The sequence below is a fragment of the Phodopus roborovskii genome, unplaced genomic scaffold (genome assembly GCF_943737965.1).
Source record: "Phodopus roborovskii unplaced genomic scaffold, PHOROB, whole genome shotgun sequence".
Lineage (NCBI taxonomy): Eukaryota > Metazoa > Chordata > Mammalia > Rodentia > Cricetidae > Phodopus > Phodopus roborovskii.
Genome location: NW_026126517.1, coordinates 15884282 through 15902253, shown reverse-complemented (window position 1 = coordinate 15902253; position 17972 = coordinate 15884282). Strand labels below are relative to the sequence as shown.

At 41.7% G+C, this 17972-nt stretch overlaps 1 protein-coding gene across 2 annotated transcripts in view; it reads right to left on the bottom strand.

Annotated features, from left to right (window-relative positions):
- Positions 1–4287: 4287 nt before the first annotated feature.
- Positions 4288–17972, bottom strand: part of Msantd2 (Myb/SANT DNA binding domain containing 2) — a 31726-nt gene continuing 18041 nt past the window's right edge. Inside the window, exons 2-4 of one of the 2 annotated variants that reach the window (XM_051197100.1) lie at positions 9269–9524; positions 7939–7999; positions 4288–5771 (exon numbers count right to left, since the gene is read on the bottom strand). In XM_051197100.1, the coding sequence (XP_051053057.1) occupies positions 4919–5771; positions 7939–7999; positions 9269–9524 (1170 nt within the window). In that variant the 3' untranslated portion in view covers positions 4288–4918. The remainder of the gene's footprint in view (positions 5772–7938; positions 8000–9268; positions 9525–17972) is intronic. The other variant, XM_051197101.1, reaches the window with a different exon arrangement.

Sequence of the window (17972 nt, the reverse complement as noted above, 5' to 3'; positions counted from 1 at the left end):
GGTCACCGTCCCGTCGGGCGTGGCGCTCTAGTGACCCGCAGCGGGGGGAGGAGAGCCCTCCTCCGGCTCAGCTCGGATAGCTGGATCGCTCTGCCTCAACCAGTTTACTCTTCACACCGGGGTTGGCGAGGTCGTGGTATCCCAGGAACCAACCCTGGAATCATGCACACTCTCCCGCGCAGGCGTCGGGCATTGAGGTGATAAAGGAGGAATGGAGGACTAACCTAAGTCTAGCAGCCACCCTCACCCGACACTAAAAGGCCAGCAGCTGTGGCCGGAAAGGCCCGCTCCTAGCCTGGGGTGCCGCGTCCTCAGACTCAGCAGGGCGGCCTTCTCGGAGGAAGAGCCATGTGGTGTGTGGAGTGTGAGATCTGGTGGGCCAGGCGCAGACGCCCGAGGTGGGGATTCGAACTTTCGCCCAGTGCCCTCTCAGCCCGGCCCAGGCTTGAAGCTTCAGGCGAGGAAGTCCAAGATAGCTCGATACCACAGGCTTTCCTTCTAGGGCGAGAAAGCCTGTTCTCTAAGGAGGGCTTCCAGAAACTGAGGCCCGAGGTAGTACCGGCCCTTAGCCTCATTGCAGCAGACAAGGAAGACTGGTACAAGGAAACAAAGCAGGAAACTAAGGCGACTGTCCTGAGCTTCTCATCCATGAGCTGCTCCTAGGCTTAATGCTGCCTGGGGAGCAGGGGCAGCTGCAGGGGAACTGGAAATACATTTCCTTTCCTTCTGTACAGCCGCTGGTGTCTTCGTTGCTGCCCATCCTTGCAGGGAAAGGCTTAAGTCAGCTCTGATCCTTTAATTCCCAGGACTAGATCGTTCCTCTGTGAATTTAATTTCAACCCCACGCCATTCGGGGGAGGCACCCCTCTGCCCTCTGATGGTAGAGGCTGCTTCAGCAGAACACACATAGGTTGCCTTTGCCCAACAGCCAAGAAATTACTTAAGAAAATGCTCCAAATTATTTGGGTAGAGCTTGGCCACTGAACAAAGGTTACAGAAAGCAGGAGGCATAACCACGGGTGCCTGGTGTGGCCTGTTGTGAGGGAACCGGTTGTCAGGTAGTTGAGGCAGCCGGTCCTCCTCAGCTGCACACACTCCAGGGCTCCAGCATTGCGCAATGGTTTTTCCTACCTGTAGCTTCTTCCCAGTGCACCAGCCTGGCTCCTCTTCAAATACCCGTCATGCAGTGGCTCTATGAAATGCCTGCACAAACACTAGACTGCTCCTGACATTTCTGGAATCTACCTCTTGGCAGCTCAACCAAGTGCAGACACTTTCAAACTTTGGGACTGTCAAAGAGGTGGTGGGCTGGTTTGGTTTTCCTGATCTACTAAATTTTTATTTTTTTCTAGATTTCAAAATATTATAAGTACTTTTTAAAAATGTGTATGGGTATTTTTGCCTGCATGTGTTGTCTGTGCACCACATGTGCCCAGTGCCAGAAGGTGTTGAATCCCCTGGGGCTGGAGTCTTAGTCTGTTTTGAGCTGCCATTTGAGTGTTCAAACCCCTGCGCTCTCTGAAAGAAAATCAAGTGATCTTAGCCTCCGAGCCATCTCTCCAGCCCCATAAAACTCCACTTGCAAAAAGTCCTCATGTGTTTCTAGACCAGAGCTGTCACTCCAAATGACTCCTCCCTGGAAAAGGGAGTACAAAGACCTGGCCCTAGCCCAGTGACACTGACGCATCTGATGACTCAGGTGTGCCCATCCGGGTCCAGAAGCTGCTTCCAAACAGCTTACCTCGGGGGAAAGGAATACCACAAGGGTCTGATGGGAGTGACTGTCTCCATGTGACACAGACGTAGTCTTCGCAGGCTTTTACCAAAAGGAATTTTCCTGACCATCTTCTATCCCAACAATTTCTGACCCCAGAGGAAGCCAAGACATGAGCAAGGAAGCTCTGTTACACCCCACAAGCTCTGACTCACTTTTTAGGGCAGACAGCTTTTTTGTTGTGCAAAACTCGATGTCAACACACACCAGTGCTAAGAACTGCTTACATATACATTTGATGTGTGCAAGCCTAGTTCACAACTTCATAGGTTTCTCTCAAACACACTGCATCTCAGATCTTCCCAAGAATTTACAATCTGGGCTGGAGAAATAGATTGGGCAGAGGACAAAGGTTTGATTCCCAGCATCCATACGGTTTACAACTATCTTGAACCCCAATACTAGGGGATCTGATGCTCTATTCTGACCTCCAAGTACACATGCGGTACATATACATACATGCAAGCAAAGCACTAATACATGTTTTTAAAAAATGGCATGGGTGGCACACGCCATTAATCCCAGCAGAGGCAGAGGCAGGCAGATCTCTGTGAGTTTGAGTTCAGCCTGGTCTACAAGAGTTCGTTTCAGGACAGGCTCCAAAACAATACAGAGAAACCCTGTCTTGGAAAACAAAACAAAAACAACCAAAAAAAGGAATTCTAAGTCTTTGAAAAACATTTGAATAAAGGGCTTCCATCCTGCCTGGATCAGATAAAAAAACATACTTAAGGTCTTAATTAGTCCACTTGTTTTAGCAATGCTCAGTTACCATATAGCCTGTTATCTTTCCTAGAATATCCTATCTGCTTGACCAGAGCAGTCTAGAAAAGATAACAGGCTGTCAGTCACTGTCCTGACAAACCTCCATTCCCAGTGCTCAGTTTTGTCCACTTTCTTGATCTTCTATCCATCTCAAAACAAATGGAAATTCAGGTTTGATCTCATCTTTGCCCTCCATCTTGATCACAGGAGGAGTCTAATATAGTAATATTATGCAGGTAAAGGAAGTCCTCACCAAATGTCCCTAAACTATTCTGCCTCATCTAGTACCTACTAGCCAAGGAAGGGGATAGATGATAGATAGATAGATGGATGGATAGATAGATATAGGAAGGGTATAGATGATATAGATAGATAGAGATAGGAAGGGGATAGATGATAGACAGATATTCAGTATTATTAATTTTAGTTCTGGGTTGGTCAGTGGCTATATTGGAGATATTATTTCTGGTGATGTTTGTTCCTCCGGTTTGGCACTGGTAATTTTGAGATTTATTGCTGTTCCAGCATCAGTGCATCTTAGCCTTAAACTCAAGAATCTCCCAAGGCCCCCACCTCCACACACACTGCACACTGAGCAGGTGCTGCACTGACAGTCTCAGGGTATTTATGTTCCCCCTCAAGTGGCACCTATTTACAGCAGCTTGCATCAGGAAAAAAGGCAACTCCATAAGCCCACACTCAAATAACATTAACCATGCCAGTGGCTAGAAGTGTTCTATATCAGTAGAAAAATATATAAGCATCAATTAGCCAAATGGTATCAAAATAAGGTGGGGGGGCGCCGATTTGACTTCACTTTGTGGGTTGTAGGAAATATTTTTTAATATCCAATTTCATTTTACTTTTAGTTTTTGAGACAAGGTTTCTCTGTGTAGCCTTGGCTGTCCTGGAACTCATAGAGATCTGGCTGCTTGAACTAAAGGTGTGTACCACCACCTCCTGGCATTTGATTTTATTTCCAACAGTACAGACAATCAGGGACTTAAGTTCTCATCTGGGTTTGCTGCCCATTTAAAGTGAAACGCCTGAGAGATGTTAAGGTACCATTAAAGACAAATAACCAAAGGAGCAAGTTCTTGCCATAAGACCAAGTGACCCTTGACTGCTATAGGATGTTCTCAGTCAAGTGTACTAGCCTCCCAATGGAGTGGTGCTTGACCCACTGAAATCTCGGAAAAGGTCTGTGCCTGAGTCATTGCCTAATGGACTGACACCTTCCAATTTCTCTCATGGCATTAATATCGTGTTTCTATTGGTTCCTCCCTTTATTTTTTTAGACACAGCTAGGTGGCATCAAGTCTGTCCTTTCAGTACTTAGGAAACTTAATCCAATTACTAAGTAAAAAAGATGGAGTCAAAGTGCCTTGCATACTTATACTCCTAAAGTCTGAAGAAATATCACTGCAGTCATTTTCTAGTAGAAGATACAGTGCGTGGTTTCTAATGACCTCTGGAACTCTAACAAGAAACAGCTATGGTCATTGTTAACATAGAGAGAAGATAGAGCATTTCTTGTTTGGTTTTGTCAGGTCATTCTTTTCTTTCCAGTATTGGGGATTGAACCCAGGGCCTTGTATACTCTAGATGAGCACTAGTACTGAGCCCCACCCTAGCCTTCATTTGTTCACTCTTACAGCAAAGCCGGACATAAGACATAATCCCCACAATCACTGCAGCCACACTCTGGTACAAAAGCTCAAACAGCAGCACACCAAAAAGGTCAGGAATTCCTTTAATTTTTTTTTTTTTTTTAATTTAAATGGCAACACAACCATAAAAGTTGGTACATCACATAAACAAAAGTCTTTGCAGGCAACACTGATTGGAAATAGCAAAACACTTGGTTGGTGAAAAAATGAAACTCTAAATTATATACAATAGTAGCTAAAGGTAATATTGAAAAACAGCCTTATTTACTGTGACTCAAGATTTACTTGCCATTATCTATTGCTTATTTATTCAAGGTTGTAAATAATACTTATAGAGATGTGTAAAAATGAAACGTGAAAAAAATACAATTTTCAATTTCATATGAAACTCAAAGTATAAGTTTTGTCCAATATGGAATGTACCTACATTTGTTTATATCAGGGCTCTAAAATCCATTTAAAAATCGATGTTACCTTTTTTTAAAAAAGAACGGACCCACCATGCAAGACCTGCTTGCTCAAAATGAGCATTCAGGTGAGGTCTGCTTTTTCTGCCCAGAGTCTAGTATGATTCTTTAGAGGTTGCATTGGTCTCATCGTGGAAAGAGTTCCCATGAAGAGTCTGATGGCAGCATCTGGATGTGGGGTAGTATGGGTAACGGAACTAGGGAAAGAATGCACACGCCCAAATCCTTATGAAGGATGACACTCAGTTGTTAAATTTTAAGGGGTATCCGATGGCTTTTTCCAGGCACTCAACTAATGAGCCAGCGGAAAGAAAATCCCTCTCTACTTCTACAAATTTGATATAGATGGATTTAGGGGAAACTCCAGGATCCACAATACAGTTCTGAGACAAAAACCCATTAATGCCAACCCAATCTTTACTGAAGGTTTTGGTATTTGCTTGGAAATGTAAAAACAAGCACTGCTGCAGAGTCCTGACCTCAGCAATACCGAGGTAGCAGTAGACGATCCGGGTGGGCTCTACTTCCACCTGTAATGAGGCTTGTGCTGAGAGGGTTTCCAAGCCAACCCGGCCCTCTTTTCCTGGGTCCAGGGCCTGGCGCTCCACATCTGGTGAAAGAGGCCTCTCAATGCATTCTTCATAGCCAATGGCATAAAGACCTGGACTTTTTGGAATCCCTCCTGGCAGTAAATACTGAACAACATTCCCACCAGTTGGCTTGGAGTGGGCAATGGGTATCCAGTCAATTTCCATGTGCAGCTCTAGGCACCTAGCTTCACTGATGGTGATCTCTAAAAATTTGTAGTAAACGTTCTTCCAGTTCATTTTTTGCACTCGGGTCATAATTATCCGCCCCTCAGGCTTCTCAGAGTTGAAGTACTCCCGGAGACGCTTGCCAAGGGGCACCTGTGAGCTGATCTCAGCATAGTGGTAACGGATGTCTTCTTTCCAGCGGGTGTTATAGCCAATTCCAAAAATGGCCAACTTATTGGAAAGATGGAGCCTTGAAAAGTCTGTCCAGCTCTGAAACAATTCCCATTTCAAATGGACTGACTCCAAAATCTGTACAATATTCTGCATGGTGTCTCGTTTCCTACAAAGAGAAATTAACAGTCAAATTCTTCATTGAAGTGCCTACAGTTGTAACATCTACCAGAAGTTTCTATGATGATGGAAATGTTCAATGCCTAGATTGCCCACTATGGGAAGCACTAGAACTTAAACACAGCCAACAAGAGTAAAATGTTACATTTAAACACCCACACCTCAGAAAGTCACTAGAAGGTCACTGCATTAAATGTCAGAAATATCACATCAACTTGCTGGAACTAAAAACAAGCTGCTTTTCACGGTCACTGTATCAAATTTACTAAATATAAATACTTAAGCTCCCAGAATCTCAGGAACCTTGGACAATGAATTTTTGGAAAAATTCTTACTGTGTATATATGTATATGCTACGTCACTTGTCTGGTGGTCAGAAGAAAACTTTGTGGAGTCATTTCTCTCCTACATTTCCATATATTCTGGGGACTGAACTCAGTCATCCAGACTTGAACAAAACACTTAACTACTAAGCTCTGTCACTGACACCATGAAAAGTTTTTTTTTTAGTTTGAGTTTTGGAGAACAGGCTTTTCTGTGTAGCTCTGGGTGTCTGGGAACTCACGCTGTAGACCAGGCTGGCCTCACACTCAAGTCAAGAGTTCCTGCCTTTGCCTCCTGGGTGCTGGGATTAAGTGTGTATGCCACCACTGCCCAGCACAACAAGAATTATTATTATTATTATTATTATTATTATTATTATTATAGTGCTATGTAGAAAAACTCTGTTAAAAGGGGGGGGGGAGGGAGGTGGTGGTGTTTGAGTCTGGAGAGATGGCTCAGCAGTTGAGAGTACATGATTGCTCTTCTAGAGGACCTGGTTTTAATTCATGTGGCAGCTCACAACTGTCTGTAACTCCAGTTCTAGAGCACCCGAGTCGCTTACTCAGGCAAATGTGCACACAAAATATTTTTTAAAATTGTTTCTTAAGTATAGTCAAACTTCAGTAAGGTCAAAATGGCTTATTAGATATTAAGCTGGCAACCAAATTATTACATTCTTTAAAATTAATTGTAAGTTTAACCTACAAAAGTGCTTATACCACACTCACAATAAAGAAAGGGGGATTTGCTAAGAGCACGTTTGTTAATGAAATGATAAGGTGAATATTCTTTGTGAAACACAGATCAGTTAGTTAACTGACAGAGAGAGAGAACAAAATCCAACCCCCTGCCCAGATCAAGATGTTTTTATTTTATTTAGCACTTCACATTATACTGCTAGGAATTTCAAAAAGTACTGAACTGAGAAGTGAATGGCCTACTAGAAGCTCTTTGAGAACCTTTCAGTCCTTACTTGAGCTGGCACCGAGAGAGGGGAGAGAGAGAGAGAGAAAGGGAGGGAGGGAGGGAGAGAGAGGAGAGAGAGAGAGAGAGAGCAGCAGAGGACAGAGCATACCAAGAATCCTACTGGTCTTAGCACAAACGGTATTTCAGAAGCTTGGAGCAGTTTGGCACCGCAGTTATTTGGGTAGTTCCTGAGAAGTGCCCACTTCCTGGCTTCTGAAGATCCAATACAAAAAAAGTTCAGGGCTACTGACAAGTGGCAGCTTGTCTCTTCTTATCTCTCAAACGTCAAGATCACAAATGTGGATAACACACAAGGCATGAGGGCTATGAATTCAGGGTTACCAAGAAGATAAATGAGGAGTGCTTTTCACTTAGCCCCAAACTTTATTTTTTCCTCTCAATGGCTTTGATAAGGAATCACTTAAAGCCACTAGAAAGAACTGTAACTGTGACAGATGGTAGAGCTCTAGCCTGGACCTTCTCAGTGCTTCCCCTACAAGCTGTTCTCTACATGCATAAGCAGCTCACCTAAGAGCTCTCTTTCTGATTCAAACTGCAATACTATAAAGAATCTAAATGTCCCTTTGGCCCTCTACCATTTCACCCAGCTCCACTGAGTTCAAGTCCTTGTGGCTCGTCTTGTCTCTTATAAAGCACATTCAAACTGGGAAACTCCTATTTTCATGTAACACTTGTTTCTTCTTCCTATATACAAATCTTGGCATTTCAGGTCCCCAGTGGTAGACTGAAGGATGGACATGCTTTCAGGATGGTAAGGCTGGAGTTGCTGTCATGCCTGGGCATCCGTGATTCTCCCGGGTCACTAAACTTAGATATACTGATGCAAAGCAGAAGCATCTACTTACTGTGCTTCCTCGGAAGACTCTTGCTTTATTTTTAATGTTCTCTTTGAAACTGGCATTTCATCTGGAAAACAAAGAATTTTGAGACAAATTATATTTTCATGAGTGGTGGCATACAGGTGGATAAGTAGTTCTACTTACTGCCCTGTACCTGACTTAAAAATATAACTTTATATAATGAGATGCGAACATTTATATGCGAGATCAGAAACCAGGCTCCAAGTATAAAATTCTTCAAGGTCACCAGTGGATTTCAAGCGAGGAGCTTAAAGCTTAATTTCACTGCAAACATGATTTTAAGAGAACAAGAATGAAAATGATTCTGCTCTATTTAGGCTTCTATGTAGGTTTTACAGTGCAAGTAATTATTCCCCAAATACGAAGATCAGCATATTCTGCATGTTATTTGTTTCCCAAGGTCTGGGAGATTTAAGTTTTTACAGCAAACAGGGTTAGGAGACACTGCAAGTCTACCCCCTTATTATTCTCCTGAGATTGAAAGGCAAGATCATTTAGCACCCATTCTTATTTTTCCCATCATCAGTTTCTTACATATGGCAGTATGAGAGCCTCTTTTCTTTTTCCCTTCCAATATTTGGCAGAAGTTACAACAGTATTCATAGAATATATGTTAACAGTCCACCTTTTTTCTTTGTCTGTCACCGGGCAAGATTTCTCTAATTTTTTCCTTAAGGAAGGGAAACAAATTTATACAGCCAATCCTGCCTGTACCTTCTCAGATGTTACCAGAGCACCTCACGAGGGGGAAGGGCATTTAGCCTAACATAATCATTACACAACCTGCTGCTGATGTACACAGTGTAGAGCTAAAAAACCTGACTAGTACTTCCCAAGTGAGAAAGTCAAAACTGGAATACTTGACATACAGAGAGGCAAGCAAACAAAAACTACATGCACCCTCTTAATTAGGCCACTCAAATGTAGATGTAAAGTAGCTGGACCAAGAGTCAGTGCTTTTGGTGGGAATCTTAGTGCTTGTTACAAAGAATAGGGTATTTTGAGTTGCATAAGACTCTGTCAATGACCGTCCTCATATGACTCAGTCAGATTAGGGATTCTTCTATCTTCAGGGAGCTTAGTGGTACCCAACTCAACATGTAACCAATACCAAGCACTATTTGGTAGTTTGATGCTGAACCAAGGATGCCCATGTTGGCTCATAGAGTTTAGCAATGTGCCTTGTGCTGACATCACTAGAAGCTATCACAGATGATAAATACCAGTGCACATATGAAGCGCGCACACGCACACGCACACGCACACACACACACACACACACACACACACAAAGGGCATGTATTAGTTTTCTTACCCAATTCCTGATCTGTTGGATAGCCATGGAGATCCTGACTGTGGTTTCCCCAGTCCTCCTGTGAATAGTCCTCCATAGTGCTGCCATCTGACTCCAGCTCCTGGTACAAGCCACTACTGTTAATAAGTACAGGCTGGCAGGGCTGAGCATCCCATCCTCCCTGACCAAACACCTGTTCCAACTGTTCAAATGTGTAACTGCTCTTTCTTTTCCCAACACCATGTTCTTTCACCCGACTGTAACACCTGCGAAGGGTCTAAGACACAAAGTCTTTTGTTATTCCTTTAAAGCTGTACTTCCTCCTCCAGATACGGACCACAGATATTAATTACTATCAGACAGACACAGACAAACAAACACAGACACATCATTACAGGAATGCTAGATTTCAAATTCATTATTATATTAGAAAAATACTAATTTAGCATTTACTCAAACATGTTATAATTCAAACAATTATTGAGCAATTATCAATTAAAACAACAAGAAACATTACAACATTATTGCATGTACCCCAGACACATATTTTATGCCCCCTCCCCCATTTAAAAAAGGGTAAGGGGGAGGAAAAAAAGAAATACCAGCCAGCCAATAGGATGCACACCTGCCACAGGAGAGAGAGCTGCTATGGTGCCCAGAGTTTGGAAAACATGAGGGAAGGAGGACAGAAAGAAGAATCTCCCCAGTGAAGAGCAACCTCCTCACCCTTGCTTAGGAGTACAGGGAAAACGTTACCTAGACAAAGTAGCTAACAGAACAGAAGGAACCCTTACAGAATCTGTGTTCCTCACTAGCTCACTCTGTCATGGTAAAAATTTCTACCATTTAACCAGAAATCAAATCAATAATGCCCTAAGTCCCTGCCCCCAGTATCAGATACAATGACCAAGAAGCAGTACATTAATACCTACATTTTACTAGTCTGCCAGTGAAAACTGCCAGCTAAGCAAATCAACAAACAAGGCCAACAATAAGTCTTTCTTAGGAAGTAAAGGAGTCGTCTTACCCTTCCTCTACCACTGAACACACAACAAATAAATACCATTATATAAGTTCGAAGACAAAACCTGGATAACATCATTACCTTGTTCAACCCTTGTTTTTTATAGTCTTTATTTCTATTACATATTTCAGACTAGCCCAGTTTCCCAAATGTAATGGTACACACCTCATGCTATCTTACTTAATACATCAAAAGATAAATCAAGGACTTTGTCTCGGCTTAAAAATCCAGTCACATTTAGGCTCTACTTGTCTGACTCCCTTTCTTCTTCCTTCTAATCACTCTTCTACTTTATGGGGTTTCACTTGGAATTCTGAGAAACAAAACCCTCTTTCCCCAGTGGCTCCTAAATATTCTCTAACTTAACTGTAGAACTAGTTTATCTCTAACTAAATGTATAAGCATTACCAAGACTATAAGATTCTCCTAAAAGAGATTGCCTTCTATATAAGCCAATACATGACCTATCCTCACAAAACAAAAACAAATTTGGGTCTTCAGAACATCTCCATGAGAGTGCAGTACCTCACAAAACAAAAACAAATTTGGGTCTTCAGAACATCTCCATGAGAGTGCAGTACCTTTAAACTACAGCCAATAGACAATCTACAAGACACTCTCTCAAAGGCTCTTTAAATCTGTCCCCTGAGGACAGAAATCTAAATAGGCAAAAAGAATAATCAGAGCATGAGACATGACTATCTCCCTCAGACACAGTCACCCACCCTGAAGCCTTGGCCCCCCCAAACAAGCATCTCCCTTTCATAGCATCTCTCCCACCACCTCAAATGATACCTTACAGAGAACCAAGGCTTCCCATAAACCCTTTAAAAACCATCTCAGCTTTCTTTTTGCAACAGAGAATCATGACCCCATAGGACAAAACTTTCTAGAAAAATCCAGAAACGTAAACTTGGAAAATGTGTATCATGGTCAAATCTCCCAACAGAAAGAGACAAGCGCTGCAAATCTCACTTGACTTTTCACACACTCCCTTTTCCCAGCACCCTCTGCCCTCCTCAGAGATCGGAATTTGAATTGCAAACAGCCCCTGACAATTTATTTTTATCTTACAATGTCTAGTTTCTGCCTCCAAGAACACCCCAACCATTCTTGATTCCTAACTGTAAATAGAGAGTCCCAATCATGTCCCTTTCCCCCTTCTGAGACCATAAATGGAGATGGAAAGTGTACCCTTTTCTTACAACTTACTGGCTGCCTACAGAACAGCATCAAGAACACCAAAGTCAGTCAACTGGCTCTGTCTCCAAGGGTTATTCCAGAAGCCAAGGAACAAAACTAATGTTTCCTTTCAAGAAAGGTGCCATACTTGTGCAGAAGTGACATAGGCACAAGCAAATTTACCAATTCTCTTGATCAAAAATAAATTCACCAACTTTTAATAATACATGGGGAGGAACCAGAGAAAAGGCATTTTTCAAAGCACCAAATTGAGCTTATAATTTCCTTTGGTTATGTAATTGTGAGTAATGAAATCAGTGTCTCTGACAGTTAAGCACACCTCTTAGTTGTAGTATATATTGTGACACATATTTACAATGTGCTGATATTTACCAAGCATTTGGTAATGTCTAAAACCACAATAATCTGATGTACTGAAACGACATTAAAAAGATTTCCAAATCAACTTTCTCTCCTTCAAGATACAAATACATGTAAGCAGTACCTTGTAAGTCATTAGAATACCAAAAACTCAAGGGCAGTCTGTTTAAACAGGGCACAGCCACTAAGATTGTGGGGGTGAAGGGCTGAGGTGCACGACTCAAACATGGACTTAACTGCTACCCTAGGACTAACTAGGATTCACTTGAGAGCTTAGACATAGATAAAAAGGACATTTGGAGACCTTCCAATTCTTACCACCTACTGAAAAGATTATACAATACATTATCTAAATGCTTAATCAAAGCATATAATTAAAAGACTGGGCGGCTGTATCAACAATCCTAAATAAACCAACTAAAACCTTCTCTGAATCAGGCATCCTGATGCTCCAGTCCAGGAAAATGAGGCTGCAGCTCCCATTTGAGTCAGCTACCAAATCCAACAAGATATACCATTTGGCTTTCTTGGTGAACCCACAGTCTACTTAATATGATATAATCTTGCTTCACTTCCTTTTTCATTTACCTCACTCATCTCAGAAGTGTATAGCAATTTAATCTCTAACTAGAGAAACTTAAAAACTACCAAAGGCTATTCTATGAAAAGACAATAGTTAACTTCTTTACTGTGAGAAATCTCTCTAGTAAATTGATTGCAGGTTTTTCTCTCCTCCCTGGAGGAAGGGCTCTATAAGACTTACTATTCACCCAAATAGAGGTTGTGAGGAGTCGAGGAAATCTAGACAGAACTAAGTAAGGTAACTTCAGGGGGCCAAACCAGAGTTGTTCCCAGTACCTGATTCAGAAACGCCAGGTGAATGCTATCAATCCACCATACCAAGTGCTTGTGTTTCAGGACTACAAATGGAAAAGAATCAAAGAAAAGGCTTGAGGGGTGCTCCATTACCAAAGCAGGGGGAAAAGCTGGCTGAGAGCTGACAATCTATAGGACAGAAGGAAAGTTTTGCCAGAGTTTAAGGTTAAAGTAAAAGGAAATCAGAGAATAAAAAGATGACATTCATTGTGGATGAATGTATGGGGAATCTATGGGGAGAAGGGCAGGTAAACAAAGGCAGGAGTTTTAGATTGGCAGGATTGAGGGTTTGACGGCAGCAATGCAGAGAAAGACCCAGGGTTACAGTACACGTAACATTAAATACAGTGCACAATGCAGCTATCTTGCCAAGGTAAGTAAATCCAGTATTGGGTTGTATAAGCAGAGGAATCACATGTAAGCTATGAAGGTGGCTCTTCCTCTCTATTCAGCACCGGTGAGGCCACAGCTGGAGCACTGCATTCAGGTCTGGGCATCGAACCAGCTACAAGAGAGGGAAATTGTAGAGTTCAGAAAAGGGCAAATAAAATAATGAAAGGCTTGGAAAATAAGATCTACAAGCAGGGCCAGTGGTTTTCAAAGCCCTTCCTGACATCATTAAGTTATTCAAGGTGACACTGAGGTTTTCCACTTCAGTGTCCTCTAATCCCTGCTCTTGCATTCAGAAGTGGGAAAAGCTAGTTCCTCCCTGGTTTGGGAACACAGGAAGCAAACTAGCTAGCTCATACAGGCATAGGCCAAGGATTCTGCTAGTGGCTCCGTACTTTACCCACTTCATACAGTAAAATAGTCACCATGACAAAAACCACTGTTCTAACAGAGCTGAGAGCAAGTGGAACAGAGCATACAGTAAGGAGGAGCAGAAATAAGTCATAACAGCCATATAAACACACTGCTGTTTAGAAAACACTGGCTTCATTGGGCTAAGATGTCAGATGAAAAAATACAGTGAACCTGCAGGGAGGACAGCTTAGTTATAATAGCAGGAAACAGTGTTATAAGAAAAAACAAACAGTACACAGCTTTGCAAATGTAGTTGTCAAACCGGCCATACTAAACATGCCCAATGGCCAACTGAATGCAACAACCCCAAAATTATTCTCAAATGATCAAAATGTCTAAAAGTGTCAAAATAACACTTCAAACTGGGCATGGAAGTTCACATCTATTATCCCAGCATGAAAGGCAGAAAGACTGCCTCAAGTTCAAGACCAGCTTGATGTTCACTGTGACAGTGTCTGTGGAAAACAACCCCACCAAACAAATAGCTCTGGCTAAGGAAAATGAGTAGTCTCTGTAAAATAGATCCTTTTCCTTTAAACTCCTATTACAATTACTACTAGTGGCTCCTACAACAATGAAACACCAAGTTTAATAAAAATTCAAAAGGTCTGAGAACACAGCTCAGTGGAGTACTTGCCCTGGGTTCAATCAATCTTAAGCAACACGAGCACACACACATTCATCCTCCCTCTCTCTCATATGGGTCTGGGGATGTAACTCGGTTGGTAGAGTGCTTGCCTAACTTGATAACAGTAGGTGGCACTCACCTGTAATCCAAACACTGAGATGAGAGGCAGAGGTAGGAGATCTCTGTAAATTCCAGGCCAGCCTGATCTACATAGAATTTCAAGACAGCCAGAGCTAAATAGAATGGTCTGTCTCAAAAAGAAGAAAAGGGGGTGGGGGAGACAAAAGAAAAACAAAAGCATGAATTTGCAATCATATTTTTTGACATACAATTGCAAATTTTGGGTAGAAAGTACCTAAAACAAAACCATCTGAGCACAAATCTTAGCATTTATCACACTGACTAAACTCTTTAAAGACAAACAAGCCAGGCAGTGGTGGTACACACCTTTAATCCCAGCACTCAGGAGGCAGAGGGCAGATCTCTGTGAGTTCAATGAGCTCAAGGCCAACATGGTCTACAGAGCTAGCTAGTTCCGGGACAGCTAGGACTGTTATAAAAGAGAAACCCTGTCTAAAAAAAAAAAAAAAAAAAAACAAAAAACAAAAAAAACAAAACAAAACAAAACAAAAACATACACACACACATGAAATTTGTATCAAGCCCATCCCTTGCCCCATTCTATAGAACAAGTTTTGGCAAGTAAAATCCTTCTAATTTTAAAGCTTCTGCTTTCCCTTTTTCTATCCAGACAAGATTTCTTAGCCTATCAAGTCATGGATGCCTCCTTACTGAGAAAAATGCATATCACACCTTCACTCAATCTCTGAGGAGCCCACAAACCCTGGGTTCAAAGCCTCTGTGCTACACACAGCACAAAGGCTATTCTTCCATAAAAAAATATAGTGTGTATTAGGAAGTCTAAGTAGACTTAATTTGTGTGACAGGCTTCAGAAGAGATTCTAAAGACTGACACAACCATGGCCAGCAAGAGGGTACCAACAAACACGGTGACCTGAGTGTAACCCTCTCAGAGCCAAAGTCTCACTATGTTGCCAAGGCTGGTTTCAAGGTTAAGAGATTTTCTCACCTCAACATCTCATAAGCTGGAACCAAAGGCATGCTATACAGCACCCACATTTCCTGATTGTTCCCTCCCTCCCCCCGGGCAAGAAAATTTCAGTAAAGCCCACAATAAGCAAACAAATAAAAACAAGAAAGAATAGTGCCTGATTCAGGGGGAAAAACTGTCACTTATTGCTTGGTTTCTCAATTCATTTTCATAAACTATTTAAGTAAAAAAAAAAAAAAAAAGTAACCTAGATGTATGTGGTGGTACACACTTGTAATCCTAGCACTGGAGAAGTAGAGGCAGGAGGCTAAATTCCGGGCTATCCTGGGCTATATAACCAGACATTATCACAATAACAAAAAGAATGTGCAAAGATCTCATTTTACTTTTTTTTTCTATGTTGATAAGCAACAATTCATTCTGGAAATGCAAGATTGGCCTAGGCTACCTAAGACCCCATCTCAAAACAAAGCTAAAGAACGCCAACAAAACTGGCAGGTACTATGGAAAAGCATGGCAAATGCTATGTATGCTAGATGGGGAATGGACCCTTGGGCATGCTAGGGAAGCACTTAGAACAAAGGCTACCTTGGAAGGGAACATTAAACAGGTGGGGTATCCATACAGGCTGGTACTCCAGGAAAAGCATTCCTCTAAAGCTGCTATGTCAGAATCTTTTTCCAGGTGTTTGTTTTCTCAGTACTTCTCACTTTGGGGCTCTGACTCCAGTGGTATTCTGGTAACATTAAAACTGTCATTAATTTACTAATAGGTGATAATGAGGGGGGAAGCATACTTACAAAAGTACTTCTAGCACAGTGGAGGAAAATAGTCCTCCCCTTTTAAAAGTCTCCATAAGGACAGAAGAAATGGCTCAGGAGTTAGGAAGATGTGTGGCTCTTGAGGAGACCTGAGTTCCATTTTCTGCATCTACATCAGGAAGCTCCCAATACCCTGTAACCCCAGCTCCAGGGGACAAGACACCCATCTGACCTCCATCAAGACATGTCCCATGGCTAGAGAGATGGTTCAGCAGTTAAGAGCACTGGATGATCCTGTAAAGAATCCAAGTTCAATTTCCAGCCCCCACATAGTGGTTCTCCACTGACTATACTTCCAGTCCCAGATCTGATGTCCTCTTCTGACCTCTGAAGGCAATCAGCACGTGCATGGTGCAGACATACATGCAGGCAAAACACTCACACACAATTTAAAGAAAAACAAAAGATTTCTAGGCCTAAACATTAAATCAAGATTTAACCAGTTCTAAAAAATGGAAGTTTTTTTTTTTAAGGTATAAACTATAAACCATAACTGCATGAGGAGAAGAGATCTCTCACCATTATTTCTACGAAAACTTAATAGAAAAAACACGTTCTAAGTTTACTCTAAGTTTCTGCCTTGGGGCAACCTAACCTTATTTAGAAAGCTGGAAGGCATTTAATGATCAATACAGCACTGGGAAGTAGAGGCAGAAGCATCCATCATTCATTCAAGGCCATCTTCTGTTGCACAGTAAGTTTCAAACCAGTCTGAGCTACATAAGATCCCGTCTCATGGGGGAGGAGGGGAGGAAAAGAAAAGAATTGTATTGTAAGACAGTTTTGTCTGGAGCAGAAATTATAGTGTAGTTACCCAAACCTAATAGGCATGGGTCTATTACTGCACATGGCCTCATAACCAGTACACGAGGGTGCAGCCAGTGTAGCAAGGCATTCTGTCTTACAGTATGACTTTAAGTTAATATACTATAAAATGATTGTAAAGTATGCACCTAAACTACCAGTAGCACACTCAGTATCATTTTCAAGTATTAAGCATTGTCCATACTTAAATGTGGGACTGTGGGGTATCATTTTTGTTGTTCCTATTTTGTTTTATAAGACAGTCTCACTCTGTAACTTAGACTACCCTGAAATTCATGGAAATCCTCCTGTATCAGTCTCTTGGGTTTTTTGTTGTTGTTGTTGTTGTTTTTTTTTTTTTTTTTTTTTTTTTTTGGTCAGCTTGACACAAGTTAATGTCATCTGGCAAGAGGCAACCTAAACTGAAAAAAAATGTTCCTATGGAGCAGTTTCTTGAGTAACATGGGGAGGCCTAGCCCACTATGACAAGTGCCACACCTGGGTGGGCAGGTGGTCCTGGGTTGTCTAATAAAGCAAGCTGACCAAGCCAGAGGGAGCAAGCCAGGGACAATGCTCTTCTACAGTCTTGTCTTCAGGGTCCTAAATGAGTTTAGACCCTGACTTCTCTTTATGATAGATTGCCTATCATGAAATTGATAGATGAAATAAACCCTTTTCTTCTCAAATTGCTTTTGTTCATGTTTATCCAAGCAACCGAGAAAAAACAAAGTAGGAAGTGAGGCTTCATGCTTGGCTGTCCAACACTTTTACTGATTGGCAACAGAGTTCTTACCAGCTGAGTAATGTTTTATCATAGGACATAAGGATAGCTACAATGACTTGACTAAATGGCCAACAAACTTTTAGCTCCATTATAATGGGACTGATAGGACTGCCTTTGTGTACATTGCCTATGTTGACAAAAATGCCATTATGTGGAACACAACTTGAACTCATTACAGTATATCTCATCTCCATTGCTATCTCTAAGGAGACAAGTCTCCAACCATTTATTCATATAACAAATAATACAAAGCATGAGGAAATGGCCATAGTCTATACCATCCTTTGGCAAGTACACATCAGACTTACCTGTTTTTATAGTCAAAAAGTAAGTACCTTGTAGATATTTC